The sequence below is a fragment of the Suillus paluster genome, assembly GCF_016628075.1.
Source record: "Suillus paluster strain FC165 chromosome Unknown EDB91scaffold_31, whole genome shotgun sequence".
NCBI lineage: Eukaryota > Fungi > Basidiomycota > Agaricomycetes > Boletales > Suillaceae > Suillus > Suillus paluster.
Window position 1 is genome coordinate 205,228 of NW_024537591.1, and position 18,880 is coordinate 224,107.

At 48.0% G+C, this 18,880-nt stretch overlaps 3 protein-coding genes across 3 annotated transcripts; all 3 read right to left on the reverse strand.

Annotated features, from left to right (window-relative positions):
- Positions 1–457: 457 nt before the first annotated feature.
- EDB91DRAFT_1138000 (uncharacterized protein) lies at positions 458–1,462 on the reverse strand (the record flags this gene model as incomplete). The annotated part of the gene is made up of 4 exons (XM_041318876.1): positions 1,133–1,462; positions 662–1,048; positions 594–613; positions 458–532 (listed from the first exon to the last, which is right to left on the reverse strand). Coding segments are annotated over exons 1-2 (244 nt in total), but the record flags the coding sequence as incomplete, so codon positions are not given.
- An 8,408-nt stretch (positions 1,463–9,870) lies between these two features.
- On the reverse strand, positions 9,871–10,629 carry EDB91DRAFT_1249172 (uncharacterized protein; the record flags this gene model as incomplete). Its single annotated transcript, XM_041323036.1, has 3 exons — positions 9,871–9,969; positions 10,039–10,365; positions 10,423–10,629. 3 exons carry the CDS (start codon positions 10,627–10,629, stop codon positions 9,871–9,873), a joined length of 633 nt encoding a protein of 210 aa, XP_041176479.1.
- A 94-nt stretch (positions 10,630–10,723) lies between these two features.
- Positions 10,724–14,527, reverse strand: EDB91DRAFT_1237709 (uncharacterized protein; the record flags this gene model as incomplete). Its single annotated transcript, XM_041321615.1, has 10 exons — positions 10,724–10,891; positions 11,129–11,184; positions 11,243–11,626; positions 11,672–12,055; positions 12,164–12,339; positions 12,395–12,583; positions 12,608–12,826; positions 12,892–13,394; positions 13,455–14,200; positions 14,500–14,527. 10 exons carry the CDS (start codon positions 14,525–14,527, stop codon positions 10,724–10,726), a joined length of 2,853 nt encoding a protein of 950 aa, XP_041176480.1.
- Between the last annotated feature and the right edge of the window lie 4,353 nt (positions 14,528–18,880).

The window sequence follows — 18,880 nt, forward strand, 5'->3', positions numbered from 1 at the left end:
GTCTGCGAGTGTGTTTTCGTCGCGTGCTGAAAGCCAATCGCTCCCGATCAACACCGGTCTTCCTACTAGCTGATATTGACAGTTATGGGTCACTGGAGACTGGTTGCCTGAGCACTTTGCATGTCATCACCGTCAGTGCCGCATCTGTGAGACGTACGTTTTGTATGGTGTCTTATACTACTTTGCTGGTCCACATTGCGCGCAGCTAAGAATCCAGATCATATATCCCCATGTCGTGTCTAGAACAATCAGTATACCGTCTCTCTTGGAATGTACGTTATGTACTCTGGCGCAATCATACCTTGCTACCCTTACCCTTGCGCAACAAGCGCTATCTGACACAGGATGTCAATAATATGCCGCCACCCTCGCCTCTCACAGCTCAGTGGTTCAGTAAAACTTCATTCAACATACAAATCACTTGCTTCTCCTCCAAGTTTTATTTCTTCCTAAGACAAATTCCTCTGTGCTGGATTACCCGTTACGTTCATCAGACGTGTTTGCACCAGTGCCATAGAAGCCATTAAAAGTCAGCCGCGACGCAACCATGTGTTCATGCGCAAAGTTGATCGACGAAACGTGCTCCACAGGTCCTCACGCTCCAGACGGACCGCTACGAAGCATTGAGCGAGGTGTACGGCCAGCTGACGTCCTCGATCACCTCAGATATCATCGTTCCCGCATATCTCCACGAAGTCTCCTTGTTTATGGACTTAGGGTGCGGGTTGCTAACAGTGCTGGTGTAGGCGAGGTTGCTGAAATGCTAACCAGTCAGAGAGTGACGGGGTTTTTACTTCAGGCTGATCTTGTGCTGGTCGTAATAAGGTGTTCGAGCAGTAGTGTCGGTGAACGATCTTTTAATTGGGGCAATGGATTTTACAGTCGACGAAACATTACGCTCGCAAATTTACAAGGCGCCATGTTTATCTCGATGAAGTCAACTCAATCCCCGCTTCGGAATTCCTGCCTACTGAGACTCGTTTCGCGGTGGCGGTGACGAGGAATGTGAGCGGGAGAAGTATTAGTGGGTGGGTTATGTGGACTGTAGCTTGGGGACGATGTGGTGGGAGAGGATTTGTACGAGTAGAATGATTAGCAAGTTAATTAGGACCAAAGATGAGGGGAAGGGTACCTGAATGATACCATGGAACGTGCGCAATGAGCTTGTCGAACGTTAGGCCAAGTACAGCCTCTGCGGTATCAAGAGCAGTCCCGACTTGTGTCCATGCACCTGCATGAAGGAGGACGCGTAAATACATGTGCAATTTGAAGGTGGTGGTTTTTGCGCGCGAGGGTTGTTAGAGTGTCTATGGCGGTGAGGCGTGTGGCATGTTCGGAGTTGGTGGCGAAGTGTTAGATATCAATGATAGATTCCTACAGCCCAGTTACATCCTCAGCGCAAAAGCCACTCTCCATGACGGTCAAATTCGTCCATGCATGAGAGCACAGGCAGACCTAAGCATACGCAGACCACAGGCGTCAGTGGCGGCGTCGGGGAGGGTTGAGGGACTGAAGACTGGTAGGAGGAAGGAGGAAGGAGAAGTATGACGGGTCTGTCACGTGTTTATATAATGAAACGTGATATGTCCCATTCACGGTCGAGGTGTGGGTCACTTGGCTGAAGGGATTCTGGATGACTTGCTCTAAGTTGCAAAGATGGGTGCACTTATTGTGCGTTTTGCGCTAATTCACTTCATGAAAATACTTGTCTCCTGTTTCTATAGACGCCCAGGACAAGTCAGGTGCTCACCTCCCCACCTCCATCAAGGCTACACTGAGGATGGTCCCTGTTATCATCCGCGCCATCCTGCGACTCTGCACATGGGTCCGACTTATATCTTCACAACTTTCGCACTGCATCAACTCGCGTCAAATTGGTGCACAACCAGGTACCCCCCGGTAAATATGGCTGGTAGTACTCAAGTCTTGTCGAATGTTACGATTATTATATATTCTGCAGGGATACATAAACCATGTCCTGTTTCTCACGTGGAGCTGCTACTCCAGTACATCGCCATGCACTCTGCCAGAACAGTCACGTCTCGCGTACGTCGTTACTCTGGTCTCATTCTCTCGTAGAACTGGAATGCACTTAGCTCACGGTACTATTGCTCTGGCCATCCCTTCGACTCCGAAGGTGTGTGTGCATCGGATGTACATTGCAGCCGAAAGGTCTCGCCTCTCGCATCCTACACTGTTAAGGACCAGTCCAGAATTCTGATGGGGCTGTATTTTGAAAGATGATAGCAGACACGAAGACAGAAAACAGTTCCAGGAGTTGATGAAACTGATCCGGAGCCCGGACTAAATTGAGCGACGAGCAGAACGCTGGAGGAAAGGTTGTGAGGCCCCCAGAAGATATTGCCACAAATTTTGGGATAAAATGCGCTTTGAAAGGTGGGATGTCCTCTGTTGCGGAACTGTACAGGTAGTAGCGGTATAATCCGGTGATGACATTCCTAGGTCAGGGCGACATTCCTACTAACCTTGGCGAACTCTCACCTCAGCCGAAACTACGCGAGCCCTGCGTTCGATTATTGACCGACTGTCGTTACGGATGTTCGGGCATACTATCTACCATGCAATGAATGGACCCAATCCTTTGACCCCCGAGAAGTGATAACCTGGGTGAGAGATTGGTCACTATTTCCATCGCAGGCGCTGACCTCCCCGATGTGATCACCGTTTGCCATCAATTCCCTTTCTACTACTGCCTGCACGCCGCTGCAATGCCCCTTCATCGTCTTCAACATAATGCAGTTCTGCATGTCCCACAGACAAACCGTCTTTTCGTACGAGCCTGTGATCAAACTTTGTCTATCGGGCAAGGATGAGATTGCGGTTATGGTGCCCTCATGACCTTCAAACACCCCAGTGGGTGTGGTCAATGGAATGATGGGCTGTCATGTGTCATTCGCTATATTGGTGGTGTTTGATGGTGTGGAGTACGCTCCATGTAGACTGCTGTAGAGACGGTGGGCGTCTTGCTCTAAGCTGTAGAGGTGCTTGCACTTTAAAATCCTCATTCACAGTGTCAAACCGTGTTGTGTTGTATCGAGTTGTTCCTTAATGCTCCCCGTCATCATAAGTGCCTTTCTCGGTGGGAGGAGGTTCCGGGGGTCAGGCATGACTGAGTACCGTTACCTTGCAGGCTTGCACATACCTTGTCCTTCTCAAGATTTGGGAGTCGAAGTACTTTGGAGCGGTAAGTTACGTGGAAGGTAAGTGACTCATGGAAATTGCACGTCACTCATCACTCAATATGAAATATAGTCAATTCAATTATCATTATGAAATTTAATTCCAGCTGTCACACCATACCTCTCCGGTCATTGTGTGATATTATACACGCACGGTGAGTCAAAAGGGAGCTCTAGCCTCAAGATATGCAACACGGAACACAATATAGATCAGATCAGATATGACAAGACACGAGGACTCAGGAGTCAGTCTATGAACTGGGTCCGGTCCCCAAACAATCCCCAAAGATATAAACGCTTCACTCCCTGCATCGATTATGCAGTTCAACACCCCAAGTAACACATTCTTACCTATATAACTACCATGAAGCTCTCTTTGTCTTTTGTTTTTTTTGCCGTCGCTTTGGTACAGATGATGGCAGCAGCGCCCGTCGTGGAGCAGGACCTCAAATGTATGTTTCGATGTGTCTTGTGGTATTCGCACCTTCTGACTAGATAGGCATCCAGCTCGTATCAACGCATTCTGTAGGTTGAATTCTAACGTGCCTGCTGCAGTATCTGATTGACACCGTCTAATTAGATGTCCCTTCCTGGTATTACAAGTCTCCTGATGCTGAAGGTGATTCTCCAGTGCTGACTTTGCTGCCGAGCGTCATATTCATTTGTTTACAACGCAGTCATCGAGGAGCAGAACCTCGAAGGTAATTCTCTAGTGCTGGGCTTGTTTTTGAACGTTCTATTTACCCCGTTCAATTACAGATGTCAATCTCGATCAGGGTAAGTCTTTAGTTTTGGCCCTAGAGTCGAGACTCTTTTTAAATAATTATCGCCGCTAGCATGAGATCAAAAGCTCGGGTTGTGGGCCCCGGAAGCGATTGGAGTTGACTTTCCATAACCCTCAATCAGTGTATTAATTACCATTACTGTCACCCACACTCGTCTCGGTTTGTCTTGTCTTCGTCTTCTTGATTTTAGCTAGCCTAGAGATTACCAACAAGTAGATGTTGTACGCCTACTCCACAACATGAAAATGAGGCGCATTCCAGCTGAATTAGTACATTTCACAGAGCAGGTCCTCACTCATCGTCAAACGCAGCTGAAATTCGACGGATTCACCTCTGACTGGTTTTCGGTCACTAACGGTATCGGTCAAGGCGACCCCCTTTCTATGATCCTATATATTATCTACAGTTCAGACCTGGTAGACGTCGCCAGACCCCGGGCAGGTCAAGCAGCATTGAAAGAGTTGACTCTAGCCTTCGTAGACGACACGGCTTTCGTTGCTGTCGCGAATGACTTCACAGAGACTCATGCTATCATAGCAGATATGCTCGAACGCCCAGGTGGGGGCTACAAATGGTCTAGGACTCATAATTCCCACTTTGAAACTAATAAATTCGCACTAATGGACTTCTCGATGAACAAACGCAGACCCCGTCCTAACATGACCCTACAAGGAGCAATCATCCGCCCCTCCTCAACCCACTGCTTCCTGGGGGTCATTGTCGACCAGGAACTTAGATGGAAAGCCCAAGTAGACAACACCATCGCGAGAGGAACAGCCTACGTGTTACAGCTACGTCGTCTCTCCACTTCTGCTAAAGGAATACCACTCTGCCTCATGCGCCAGCTCTACCTAGCAGTTGCAGTACCAAAAATGATCTATGCGGCAGATCTATGGTTCTCCCCAGTGTACCATGAAGGAACAAACACCTTGCAAAGAGGATTGATAGGCGTCGCCAAACGGCTATCTGCAGTCCAGCGTTTGGCCACCATCGCCATCACCGGTGCTATGCGAACCTCAGCAACCGACATTGTAGAAGTCCACGCCAATCTTCTCCCCACCCCACTCCTCCTGCAAAAAGCTTGCCACCGGGCCATCCTACGCATCGCTGCCCTCCCAGGCACCCATCCGCTGCACGCTCCAGTCCGAGCCCCTTCAGTGAATTCACCCGTCTGAGACGGGCAGCCGGGCGTGACAATGTACCGATAGAGACGAGCCATCCGGTGTGGGCTGGTGGCAATAATTGTACCGTGATAGACGAGTGGGCCGAGGGTGTGGTGTATTCGAGGCAAACAGATGGGCCGGGGGTATATAGTATACATGGTAGTATAGCAATGTACTATATAGGTGATTATGAATGGTGGTGAATCCAGTGTGTGATAGCGAGTGGGCTGGTAAATAAGGCACAATGGAGACGAAGGGGCCAGTAGATGAGATGCAATGAAGACGAGGGGGCCGGGGAATGGGGTGCAATGGAGACGAGTGGGCTGGCTGTATGGGGTGCAATGGAGACGAGGAGGCCGGGGAATAGGGTGCAATGGAGATGGGTGGGCCAGTAAATGAGGTGAAATAGAGATGGGTGGGCCGGTGTTACAGGGTGCAATGGAGACGGGTGGGCCAGAAGATGAAATGTAATGTAGATGAGGGGGCCGGTGTTACAGGGTGCAGTGGAGACAGGTGAGTGGGCCGGTTTACAGGGTGCAGTGGAGACAGGTAGGCCGGTAAATGAGGTGAAATTGAGATGGGTGGGCCAGTGTTACGGGGTGCAATGGAGACGGGTGGGCCAGTAAATGAGGTGAAATTGAGCCAGGTGGGCTGGGGTTACGGGGTGCAGTGCAGATGGGTGGGCCGGTAGAACAGGTGAAATCAAGATGGGTGGGTGTCACATACCGGATACGAGCACCTCCAATACCACCTGTGAACATCCCTATTACTAGTCCGACCCCCTGTTTCCCCATCCGCTCCATCCCTCCTTCTCCAACAATGCACGAAGTGCATTTCAGCAGGACTAGCCCTGCTACCTCCACCCTGAACTCTATTCCACTCCTCCGACACTACCCCTATTTCCTCCGAACATTATATCCCATACCTCCGGATCCAGAATTCTGGATTCTCCCCTATGAAAGTCCGGTTCTCTGTCCTGTTCCACCCGGCGCTCCACTTTCATCTCCGGACTTACACCTATCTCCTTTTAGAACACTGCTCTCCGGTTACTGGTTATGTCCTTTTCCACTATGCTTACTGATCCATCCATTCTTACTTCATTTCCGACTTCACTGCTTTGATCCAGCTACACTTAGTAATAGACTTTCCACATGCTTCGTACATAGCCCTTACCTTTGCTGACTGATTTACTTACATGTTACCTACAGTATATAAACCCCTGTAATACTCCAGAAGTCCTCAGTTCGAATATCATCTTAGTTCTGCTCATTCCTGCAATCTCCGGACTTGAGTCTCATCTCTTGTCCACCTCCTGAGTCTTAGGGGTTAAACCTTAGGACTACTTCTCCGGCTCTACCTTAGGGTAGTCTAACCTCTGTTCAGTTTCTACTCCGGACTTCCATAGTAGCCTTACTCCGTCCCAGTATAAACCTCCTGGAGTTCCGCCGAACTCCACCGACACTAAGTCCTCCAGAACTCCCTGGACTTCTGTCGGACTTCCTCTCTGTCCCCTGGAAATTAAAGGGCACATACTCGGGTAAGGGGTGCAGCGCACGAGCTGAAGCCGAAGCCTTTTGAGTAACCTCTCCCTTGAGCACAACCTTAACAGTGGCCGGTAAAGGAGATGAAGTCGAGCCAGGTGGGCCAGGGTTATGGGGTGCAATGGAGATGGGTGGGCCGGTCAACCAGGTGAAATCAAGACAGGGTGGGCCGGTAGACCAGGTGAAATCAGGATGGGTGGGCCGGTCAACCAGGTGAAATCAAGACGGGTGGGCCAGTAAAGGAGGTGAAATTGAGCCAGGTGGGCTGGTCAACCAGGTGAAATCAAGATGGGTGGGCCAGTAAAGGAGGTGAAATTGAGCCGGGTGGGCCAGGGCTATGGGGTGCAGTGGAGATGGGTGGGCCGGTGGACCAGGTGAAATCAGGACGGGTGGGCCAGTCAACCAGGTGAAATCAAGACGGGTGGGCCGGTAAAGGAGGTGAAATTGAGCCGGGTGGGCCGGGGCTATGGGGTGCGGTGGAGACTGGGTGGGCTGGTCAACCAGATGAAATCAAGACCGGTGGGCTGGGGCTACCGGGTGCAATGCAGATGGGTGGGCTGGCGTTATGGGGTGCAATGGAGGTGGGTGGGCCGGTACTGTGGGGTGCAATGGAGACTGGTGCATGCATGCAAAAACCATATTCGGTACATCCATACAGTAACTGGCATATCCATCATAGAACAACCGGGGGATCCATTGTATAGCAAAACAAGATCTACCGGAAATATATCTTTGAATGACATCACTTGTCTAAATATCTACAGTCCGTTGACCCAGAGTCCTCAAACCCATTCCATCTCCACTGGGTCGCTGAATTTTACATTGCTATATTTTGCATACTCTGTACTCGGAGTCCTAACAAAGTTGTGAATGCTGTCTCGCATGTACCATGCAGTGACAATCCGGTTGCCTTCTTCGACATTCATGTAATGTCTCACCAGGTGACATGATGAAGCCAACATTGAGCTGGAGTCATATAGAAATTTGATTCTGAGGTTCATAAAATCCATGATAACTGGCTGATAAACACCAGTGGTCATCATGATATCAAATGCTGCCAGTTGGCACTTTGGGTCTCTATGAGGCGGTGTCTGGTGATTGCATATGACCGACACAACATTGAATATGGATGTCCAGTGTTGTAGATGATGGTACATCTCATGCAAATGATATCGGGTCGCCCATTCGCCCAGCCTGACTTGGGTTTCCATTCCGGCCCAATAAAGATCAGGGTGCATGACTCGAAGTGCAGCCGAAACTAGTATACCGGACCTTTGAAGGGAGGTCGTAATGTTCCAACCGACATCACCTTTCAGTGCAGCGGATACCTTGGGCGAAAACCCATCTTCCGGGTCAAGCTTTGGAAAACCATGTTTCTAGAATACTTCAAACCAGCAACTTCAATATATATGGACCAGACATACCTCTCTTCCTTGCTGAAACCATGCAGGGGATATATTGATGCAACCGGGTGTAATCTTCCCATCCGGACTTGGATGAAAGTTAGACCGATGGGTCCTCCATTCAACAGTCCTACCAGTTGTTATGCTGTGCTTCAATAAATCACTCATGGAATGTGTTGCACCATGCATATCTTGCTGTTATGTATGTCCGGCTGAGCTGAAATTCAAATGAAGATCAATGGAAGACCGACCATCATCATAGCAGTCATTGCTCCAGGCAAATACCAGACAATGATTCTACCTCCGGAATCAATGACAACAGCTGGTGTTGTCAAGAAATGCTCCTGTTCGGGGGGGGGAATCTGTCAAAGAGGGTCTGCTCTCATTTTGCACTTCGACCGGATTCATCTTTGTCCAGGGCATCATTGTATCTGACCATGTCTATTTTGAGATGAACTGTATGGTGGTTAGTTGACCAGAATGTGGTGATGGACCGGCATACCTACCGGCATTGGAGTATGCAGTGGCCATCACATTGGTGAGATGCTCTAATGCAATGCAAGTGTCAATATCCAAGAGTCCAAGGTTCATGTTTTTTGCCAGTCATTGATGAATTGTGGACATGAAAATCTCATGAACCAATTCACCGGCAAGGTAGGTCTGTGTCATATCCCGTACCTCTGGATCCGGAATTCCGGATCTACTCCATTAAAGTCTGGTCCTCCATCTTACTATTCTGCCCGGCGCTCTGCCTTCATCTCCGCACTCACCCCTAACTCCTTTTAGATTAGCTATTGCTCCGGTTACTGGTTATGTTCTTTCCGCTATGCTTATTGATCTGTCCATTCCTACTTCATTTCCGACTTCACTGCTTTGATCCGCTACACTTAGTAATAGACTTTCCACATGCTTCGTACATAGCCCTTACCTTTGCTGACTGATTTACTTACATGTTACCTACAGTATATAAACCCCTGTAATACTCCGGAAGTCCTCAGTTCGAATATCATCTTAGTTCTGCTCATTCCTGCAATCTCCGGACTTGAGTCTCATCTCTTGTCCACCTCTGAGTCTTAGGGGTTAAACCTTAGGACTACTTCTCCAGCTCTACCTTAGGGTAGTCTAACCTCTGTTCAGTTTCTACTCCGGACTTCTGTAGTAGCCTTACTCCGTCCCAGTATAAACCTTCCGGAGTTCCGCCAAACTCCACCAACACTAAGTCCTCCGGAACTCCCCGGACTTCCGTCGGACTTCCCCTCTGTCCCCTGGAAATTAAAGGGCATGTACTCGGGTAAGGGGCGCAGCGCACGAGCTGAAGCCAAAGCCCTTTGAGTAACCTCTCCCTTGAGCATGACCTTAACAGTCTGATACAAAGCCCAGTCTAGTGGGATTGCGACCATGTCTGGAAAACCAAATGAGTGATGGAAAAACACCACTGTTGAATGATAGCCGGAGAGATAGCAGTTAGAGAAAATAGTTTCACATTCACACGGCCTGATTGCAAAGACAAAAACCGGTGCTTCTCATTTACATTGCAGTGAATATGACAGTAACATATAATAGTATAACATATTGACCGGATGCTGGCAGATGTCAGGTTGTCCTTGACTGCACCCAGGATGCACTATGCACTGACATCTGTGTTCAACCGGTCAATGAGTGCCTGTGAGGATGTGACAGCCCTTGTGAGTTCATCAATCGGCCCAACCAATCTGGCCAACCTATCACTTGAGCTTCTAAAATTGTTCATCCTTCCCTGTAACATATCCAGCAACTCTCTACCAATTGGTGTCTTGTGGCACTGCACAAGAGATGTTGAACCGGTTGTATCTGGCAGCGGATCTGGGCCCTGAAGAATATATGGGAGCAGGCCGGACCTTACATGATCCGGCTATTTTGGATGTTGTGAGCATCTGGCAAAGATTAACATGATCTGAGGGACTTACAAGTTGTGAACAGTGAAATTCAACCAAATCCATCACATCTTTGATGGATGACTTTGGCAACATATCGGACACCCGGCAAGAACCGAGACTTTCCTTCCACCAGTCATTGAAGTAGTCTGGCATATGAGCAATGTCATAGTCATCGCATGCGTTGGAATCAACAGAGAGGCGCAATGCCTTGATATCCTGCAGGATAGCATCAACATCCAGTTGCCGGTCCACCAATGTGTGTGCGGTCATGATTGCAAGCACACCCTTGAGAAGGTGGGGAACGACAGCAGACAACTGGGTGATAAATGATATATTGATGAATGGAGTTACAAAGGTCTGTATGACAGTGTAGAAGATGAGTGCAAGGGAATATCAGCATTGCCGGATACCTACCTCCATCTCCCATTTCATCAAGATGTAAAAATTTGTGGCATAGCCAGGCATGTCAGTGGCAAAACTCTTGTCAACATAGAGGTGCATGGCCAACAACCGGGAATTGGCATAGAATAAGGCGCGAGAGATATCCCCAGCAGTGATTTGATTGCCCTTAGTGGCAATGATGACTTGGTCAGGGGGGATGAGAGTTACAGTATTGTTCATGGAGGGAATGTGAGGCTGTAGTGAGACCAACACTCAGAATTATTTACATGTGTCAACCATAATTTCATATTACCTAACCGGTGTTGTGAAAGATTCAACCGGTACCAAGAACTGTCCAACCAGTACCAAGAACTATCCACCTGGCACCATGAACTATATATCCAACCGGTAACATGAACCACCTGCCCAGTACCATGAACCATCCGACTGGTGGCATGAACCATCTGACCGGTACCATGAACCATCCGACCGGTGGCATGAACTATCCAACCGGTACCATGAACCATCAAACCGGTAGTTCTGGCTGACCCATCATCTTCCGGAAAGTATCCTCTGCATGTCCTGCTAGTTGGTGATATATGTGAGATTGTCGAGCAGCATAACATGTATGTCCGGTGAGCCCTGCAGAAGTTGTGGTGTCCATGTGACTGAGCCATTGCTTGGCTTTGTTGTTAAAGAAATTAATGGACCACTGCATTTCATGTTTGATGAGAATAACCTCCTCATTCCAACGATCATGCAGTGCTTTCGTCCAGAGCCAATTCACCCGATAAACTATTGAGAATATGTGAGACTGGACGTCCTGATACCACCAGATACAGCAGACACTCACATTCCATCATCCAGTCATTGCCTGATGTGTCGCCCTGAACATCCAAGGACCAGAACCATGAAAGAGTCGTGTCCCTCTGACCATGTGCATTGGGATCAGCCACTGCAGAGCTTGCTTTCAGGTCTTCTTTCTTCAAAGGAAGGTATTTCTTCAAGAGGTCATGGTCAGGGAGATTAGCCAGTTGCAACCTGCATTTTGAATATATACTGGCATTGAGATTTACTGCTGTTTCCACTGAGCGAACTTGAGTCCATGCCCTGGTGGATGAGGCCTGTGACTTGGCTGACCAGACAGTATTGCGGAATATGACGGCTTTATCTCCCAAATGAACTCTAATGGCATGGAGTGCATCATTGGCCTGGCCTTCCTGAAGGGTAGTTTCTTCTTTCATGAGATCCATCAGACCTAAATCCTTGCACCTGACCTGACCAATATTGGATGGCAGGGGTATGACAGTGAGCTCCGGTTGAAATATGGAAGTATCATGTATATCCGGCTCCGGATCATCATCGAGATTGGAGTTGTCTTCATAATCATCCGGGAGTGAATTACAAACTCTGTTGACCAGCAAATCCGGGTCGTTGACATCGACTTGAACTCCGAGATAAGTAGGTGCCACCATGAGAAAGCTTGTGATGTGAGTTTGAAGCTTGTCTTGGAGTCGGGCCACTCTCAATAATTGCATGTCTGTGGGATGCTTTCCCAGCCATTTCACATCCCTAGCAAGAGAGATTTGAGATTCCTCTATGGTGAGACTGGTTGCAAGCCAGGTGGCAGCTCCTTGGCGACCAGATGTTCCGGGCGATTTTGAGCCTGCAGGAGGTGCAACTCCTGCTGTTTTCTAGTGGGAGCTGCACATGGCTGGATGATAATCAGAACGTGATCAGACCTACCGGAGGAGTGGTAGAAGTGGACACTTACCCTTTTCCAACTGGACCTCATAGATGTCCATAGCTGTCGGATCATCCAGTCTGTTCGCATGAGCGAGTGCCTCCTCTGCCTCCCAAAGAATGACCATGTCAGGGTGAGCTGTTTCACTGAGATTTTGGAATGCAATTTTGCTCTCCACAGCACCCTTGATTGCCCCTTTTAACTTTCTGCAGAGAAACTTAGCTACAGGGCGAATCAGCCGGAAAGTATCATGTATGAGACCGGAATATATTTGAACATCCGGAGGTGGGCGACTTACTGATGCAAATCATTTTCATGAAGTTGCAATCATTCATCTGATAATCCAATACCTCCTTGTGATGCGGGGTTCCCATGCCCCTGGCTGATGGGGAGATGATATTCAAAGGTGCCCAGAGGGTCTCCATGATCTCTCTGTCTATCCTGCCAGCCCTGTGGATGAAATTTGATGCATACCGGACAAAGCAGCTGCCTTGATGGCCATGTACATGCCACAAACCTATTCCGGGAATGATATCCATGCCAATGGGGATGGAAAGATATATACTGGAAGTGATCCGGTCCTTCAAATACTTGTTATACTGACAATTTATGTCATAGAAAGTTATGGCTCGAGAGATTCCATCGGTCTTATAGTTGAGTGCTTGACTCAACGCATAGTCCATGTTCATCTGCCTGATTATTCCCGGTAAGACCTGTAAGCCCAGAGATCAAAGTGACCGGATGTGATGCGTACTCACCTTTCACCCCTCTGAAAATCCACCATGGAATGTGGGACAAAACATCCATGCCGTGCACATGCACACCCTCCTATACCAGTGGCTTCCAGCCTTTGCCGGGAGGCGTTTGCTTGATTGACCGCCTGGTGATTGTTGCAATCTGACTTTTGGACATGGTCTTGAGCAATGGACAAATGACTCTTGTATCTTTCATCGGAGACCATGAATGCGAGACCATCCATCAATGATACTTCGTCAGATGGATTCACCGGATGCATGTGCTCGGCTTTAAAATTACCATCCATGACCAAAGACCTGGTGATGAGCCAAGAAGGTGCATCGTCAGGCTGGGTGACTACACCGGTAGACAGGTCCAAGTTTATCCCAGGTTGCAGACATGCAGGGCAAAATAGGGCGAGATCACCGGCCGTTGGCTGGTCATCTTTGTGGGCAAATCCATGCCACTTGTAAAGCTTGCATTGTCGCCACTGCCTGGAAGTTCTCATGAGCTCTCTGTAGCAATCCTACAGATATTGTTCTTTAATGACAGGATGGTCAAGTACAGAAAATGACACCTAGCTTACTGGAACCATCAGTGGAAAGATGCTTGAGGTTAGTCTGCTAATTTTGCTGTAGTAATTCATTGCTGATGTCCCGCACTTGAGATTGTCTAGCAGAAAGTCATCCAAGACAGAGAATGTAAATGCAGTTTTTGGTCTGGTGAAAGAAGCTGGGAACAAGCCTGCTTGGAAGAGCTGCATATCTTGGTTGAGAGAACCAGGGCAGTGGCAATACCATATGGAAAGAGAGTGAACTCCGGACTTGTCCACTACAGTTATGGCCGGATGATCTGAATTTGTGACCGGTGGGGTAGAAGGTCCCTCCGGATAGTTGTTGTAGTCTATATTTTCATTGGTATCTGACCATTCAAAGACGTCTGACATGTAATCTGTGCTGCTGGGACATGGAGTGCTGTCATGAGCGAGGTGAATGTGGAGGCCGACTTTAATGAGCGAAGTTTCTTGAAAAAATGATCCAGTCCATTGACTGATGCGATGGAATGGATGTCTTTGATGCTGGATTCTGCAGCAGTCTGTGCAAAAGAGGGGCTCATTGAAACAGCCATGGCATTTATACACCCCATCCTTCTTGCACACTGAGCAAAGTCGGTCTGCCAGAGGGGCTTCTCTGACCATGAGTAAGTTTATATAGTCTTTGAACTTGCCCTTCCATTGCCGGAGATATGCATTCTGACCCTGTATGATCCGGTCAGATCCAGACTCTGGAAATGAGGATGACTGCTGCTTGCCAGAGATTTTGGTAATTTGGGCTGGGGGATGTCACCTTGGTCAAAGTCAAAGTCAGGACCTTCATGGAGCATCTGTCATATACCAGATCCAACCGCTCCGATACTGATATCCACTCCACTTTCTGACCCCCTCTGCCCCATCCATCCTCCACTTCATCCTATCACAAACCCGCATTCCACCCTACGCTTCTGCTCAACCGCTCAACCGGTCCCCTTCCATAAACCTCTCCATTCAACTGGATCCCTTTCCCCTTTTAGACATACACTTCCCCCTTCGGTACATAGACCCTTACTTCCGGATCACCGGTAATTCCTATTACCGCCCGATCGCTGATCCGACGCGTACATATTGATATCCGCTCTGACTTATGTCTTCACCTATGTAAAGTACTTACAAACTATATCCTTGGTACATAGCTTTACTACATAGTTATCCTGATCACTGCCTCACATAGAAGTATATAACATATCCTGTACTTAGATATTTTTCCTTAGTCTTAATATTACTTGTCTTCTCGCAGTTACTACTTGTGAGAATTCTCAGTAGGACCTTGCCCACTCTGGACACAAGTCTCAACTTGTTGTCACCTCCGACCCTCCGACCCTCTGCTCTGACTTAGAGCCGTGCTCTAAGTCTCTCCCATATACTCCGCCCCTATCCAATATTCTCCCTTGCCCCTCTGCATCATCCCCCGCCTTCTCTGCCTCTGCCAAACATTCCCCCTGCCCCTATCCACCCTCTGCATCAACCCCCATCTTCTCCACTCTGCTCCTAGTCGGCCCACCGCTAGCAGCTCTTACTCCCCGACCCTCAAAGCGGACCAAAGCAGTCCATTCGTCCTATCGTCGGACCCGCTCCAAATTCAGGGCACGTACTCGGCTAAGGGCACAGCGCAAGAGCTGAAGCCAAGCTCCGACCCCTCTGCCTCTTGAGCCGGCACGGTACCTAACAGTATATTAAGACTTCCTCTTAGCCGAAGTATACTAATAAGAAATAACCCCTATCCTTCTTCTGAAACATCATGCCTAAAACTCCTGTCTCAGATATCCTCAATCCTCCTCCAAAGCTGAGGGTGGACGGAAGACTTACCCACGAAGAACATAAGCACCGCCGCGAGCACAGGCTCTGCTTCTTCTGTGGTGCGACCGGTCACTTCATCAAGAAATGCACCAAATCAACCTCCCGCGCAGTCCACTCCGCTGCCCTGACTCCTGAAGCCAAACAGGAGGCTTCTGCTGAAGCAAAAAAATAGGCCGTGATCCTTCCATCTCCGCATGGGGGGAGGATTGCATAGGCTCCGCCCGTGCACAGGAGTTCTGCCTCAATGCTGCCACTCTTAAATCCGACTTCTCTTAGACCGCTTGTTTCCCTTTCCACTTACTCCGACATTATCGCTTTTCCCACTTTATTAGATTGTGGTTCTTCTCACTGTTTTATAGAAACTGACTTTATTAGAAAACATAAAATCCCTATGTACACCATTCCTCCGCTTCCGCTCCATTTATTTGATGGTACTTCTAACGCAACTATTACTGAAGCAGTAGATTTACTTATCCGCTTTCCCTCCGGCGAGGTCACCTCTGATACGTTCTACATAACTCCTTTGGATTCATCTTGTTTTATTGTTTTAGGATATAGCTGGCTCACCCGACACAATCCGTTGATTGACTGGGTTTTGGGCAGCATACAGTTCCGACCGACATCACATGGAATGCCATGCCCCCCAACGTCACCTCCCTTGGCACAGGCGGTTCCCCCGCCTCTGACCTCACCTTCCCCTCCTCCACTTTCCTGCTCCTCCGTCTGATAATACCCCTCCCAATATTTCCTTGATAAATGCGGTCGCATTTTGTTGGGCCTGCAAATTAGAGGGATTGGTACAGTTCAGTGTCTACCTCCGCCCCACCGGTGTCAGGCCTCCGCTCCGCTACTCTGTCATCGGAACCAGTCAACCTTGCTGGTGTTCCCTCCGACTACCACGAGTTTGCGGATATTTTCGACAAAGGCAAAGCCAGCGAACTTCCTCCGCATCGCCCCTATGATCTCAAGATCGATCTGGAGGACGGAGCCGCTTCACCTATCGGCACCATTTATTCCCTCTCCCCAGTCGAGCTTGAAGCTCTCCACAAATTCCTAGACTGAGAATATTGCGACCAGTCTCCTCCGCTCCTCATCCTCCCCCCACGGGGCGTCGGTCCTTTTTGTCAAGAAAAAGGATGGCTCCCTCCGCCTCTGCGTCGATTTTCGAGGACTCAATAATATCACTAAGAAAGACCGCTATCCGCTTCCTGCTCATCGCCGACCTCCTAGATTCCCCTAGTCGGGCCAAGATCTATACCAAAATTGACCTCTGATCGGCTTACCACCTCGTCCACATCTCCGAAGGAGACTGAGTGGAAGACCGCTTTTCGGACAGCGTTATGGTTCATATGAATGGTTGGTGATGCCAGAGGGATTAACCAATGCTCTGGCGGCTTTTCAGCGCTTTGTTAATAGTGTATTTGCGGATATGCTCGATATCTGCGTCATCGTGTATCTGGACAATATCCTCATCTACTCCTCCGACCTAACTGCTCACAAGGAACATGTCCGCGAAGTCCTCCAGCGACTCCGACAGCATTCGCTATATGCCAAACCAGAAAAATGCGAATTCCACTCTGACTCCGTTGAGTATCTGGGTTACCTCCTCTCTCCGACCAGACTTACAGTGGCTCAAAAAAGTGTTCAAATGTTTATGCATTTTCAAGTAATTGAACAATAGCAAGACAGAACCAAACAATAACCAAAGGGTATAGGGACATGTCTAAAAGCCCTATATCATGGCTCAAATCTGAGATATATAGCGTGGGAACCCGACCATATATGGGCAAGCTATGGTAATTCTAAACACATGACTCATTTGGACACTTTTTTGACTTTGTATTTAACCAAGACTATTCTATGATTTTAGTACTTGGTGCTACCCCCCTTGGCTTTAATAACTGCTGCAATTCTCCTAGGCATACTTTCTATCAATTTTTGATGCTTCTCTTCAGCAATCTTTTTCCACTCTGCTGCAACTCTCTCCCATAGTTCAAATAGCCCCTGTGGAGGATCTTGATAGGCAGCAAGTAGTCTTTTGAGTAATCCACAGAGATGTTCAATGAGATTGAGGTCTGGAGACTGTTCTGGCCATGATAGAACATTGATATCATGGTCTTCAAACCATGTTGTAGCCAGTTTTGAAGTGTACTTGGGGTCATTATCTTGTTGAAAGATAATGTCTTCTTCATCAATTCCTGACTTCTGCATGCTTTTGAGTAGACACTCCTCTAGAATGGAGATGTACTGATCTGCACTCATCCATCCTTCCACCTCATAAAGAATCTCCATGCCATACAACCCCATACCATCATACTTCCTCCTCCAAACTTCAGTGTACCCTTGACTTCTCTTTCTCCTAATGGTTCTCCTGCCTTTTTCCACACATATTCCTGGCCATATGACCCCATTCTATTGATTTTTATTTCATCTGACCAAATAACCTTCTTCCAGTCTTCCACAGTCCAATGTTGGTGCTTTAAAGCAAAGGCCAGTCTTCTCTTCCTATGAGCTACAGAGAGAAGAGGTCTTTTCTTCTTGTTTACAGCCTTAAGATTGGCTGCCTTGAGGGTGTTTCTAACAGTTTGTGTGGAGACAGGAGTGGAGATGATGGAATTGATGAACTTGGTAGCTTGGGTAGCATTTGAAGCCTTGCCAGATAGAATTTGGTGAACAATAGCTCTTTTGTTCTGTGGAGTAAGCTTGGGAGGACATCCCATTTGATGATTTTCCTTCTCTGGCATGTGCTGCTTTATGACTGTAGTAATAGTAGACTTGCTGAGACCAGTTTTTGAGGCAATTTGCCTAGTAGATAAACCAGAGGTACAGAGAACAAGGATATTATCCTTGTGAGCAGAGGAGATGGGCTTCATGATGATTATGTTGAATTTCATAATCTTATGTGGGTTTATATATTCAAATAATATTGAAATCAGACCATATTATCATTATGACACCGCTTTAATTAAGAGTATAATGTATGAATGGTCTGATTATGTGATTTCAATAAAAAGTCAAAAAAGTGTCCGAATGAGTCATGTATTTAGAATTACCATAGCTTGCCTATATATGGTCGAGTTCCCACGCTATATATCCCAGATTTGAGCCATGATATAGAGCTTCCAGACATGTCCCTATACCCATTGGTCATTGTTTGGTTCTGCCTTGCTATTGTTCAATTACTTGAAAATGCATAAACATTCAGGACACTTTTTTGAGCCACTGTACCTGTCACCCTGAAAAAATCCAAGCCATCTCCGACTGGCCCTGAACCAAGGAAGGTTAAGGATATTCAGTCCTTCCTGGGCTTTGCTGAATTTTTACCTGCCAGTTCATTTTTAACTACTCCGACATTCGTGGTCCCGCTCACCCTACCTCACCCGCAAAGACTGCCCTGTGGAATTTTTCTGAAGAATGCCTGCTGCTCCTTCGAGTCCTTGAAAAATCGTTCACCTCCGCCCCTGATCCTCACGCACTGGATGCCCGACGTACCAATAGTTGTTGAGACCGACGCCTCCGACTACGCCGTCGTGGGCATCCTATCCATCATATGCCCCGACCAGGAGCTCTGCCCAGTAGCTTTTTACTCCTGCACTCTGTCGGTGCCAGAGCTTAATTAC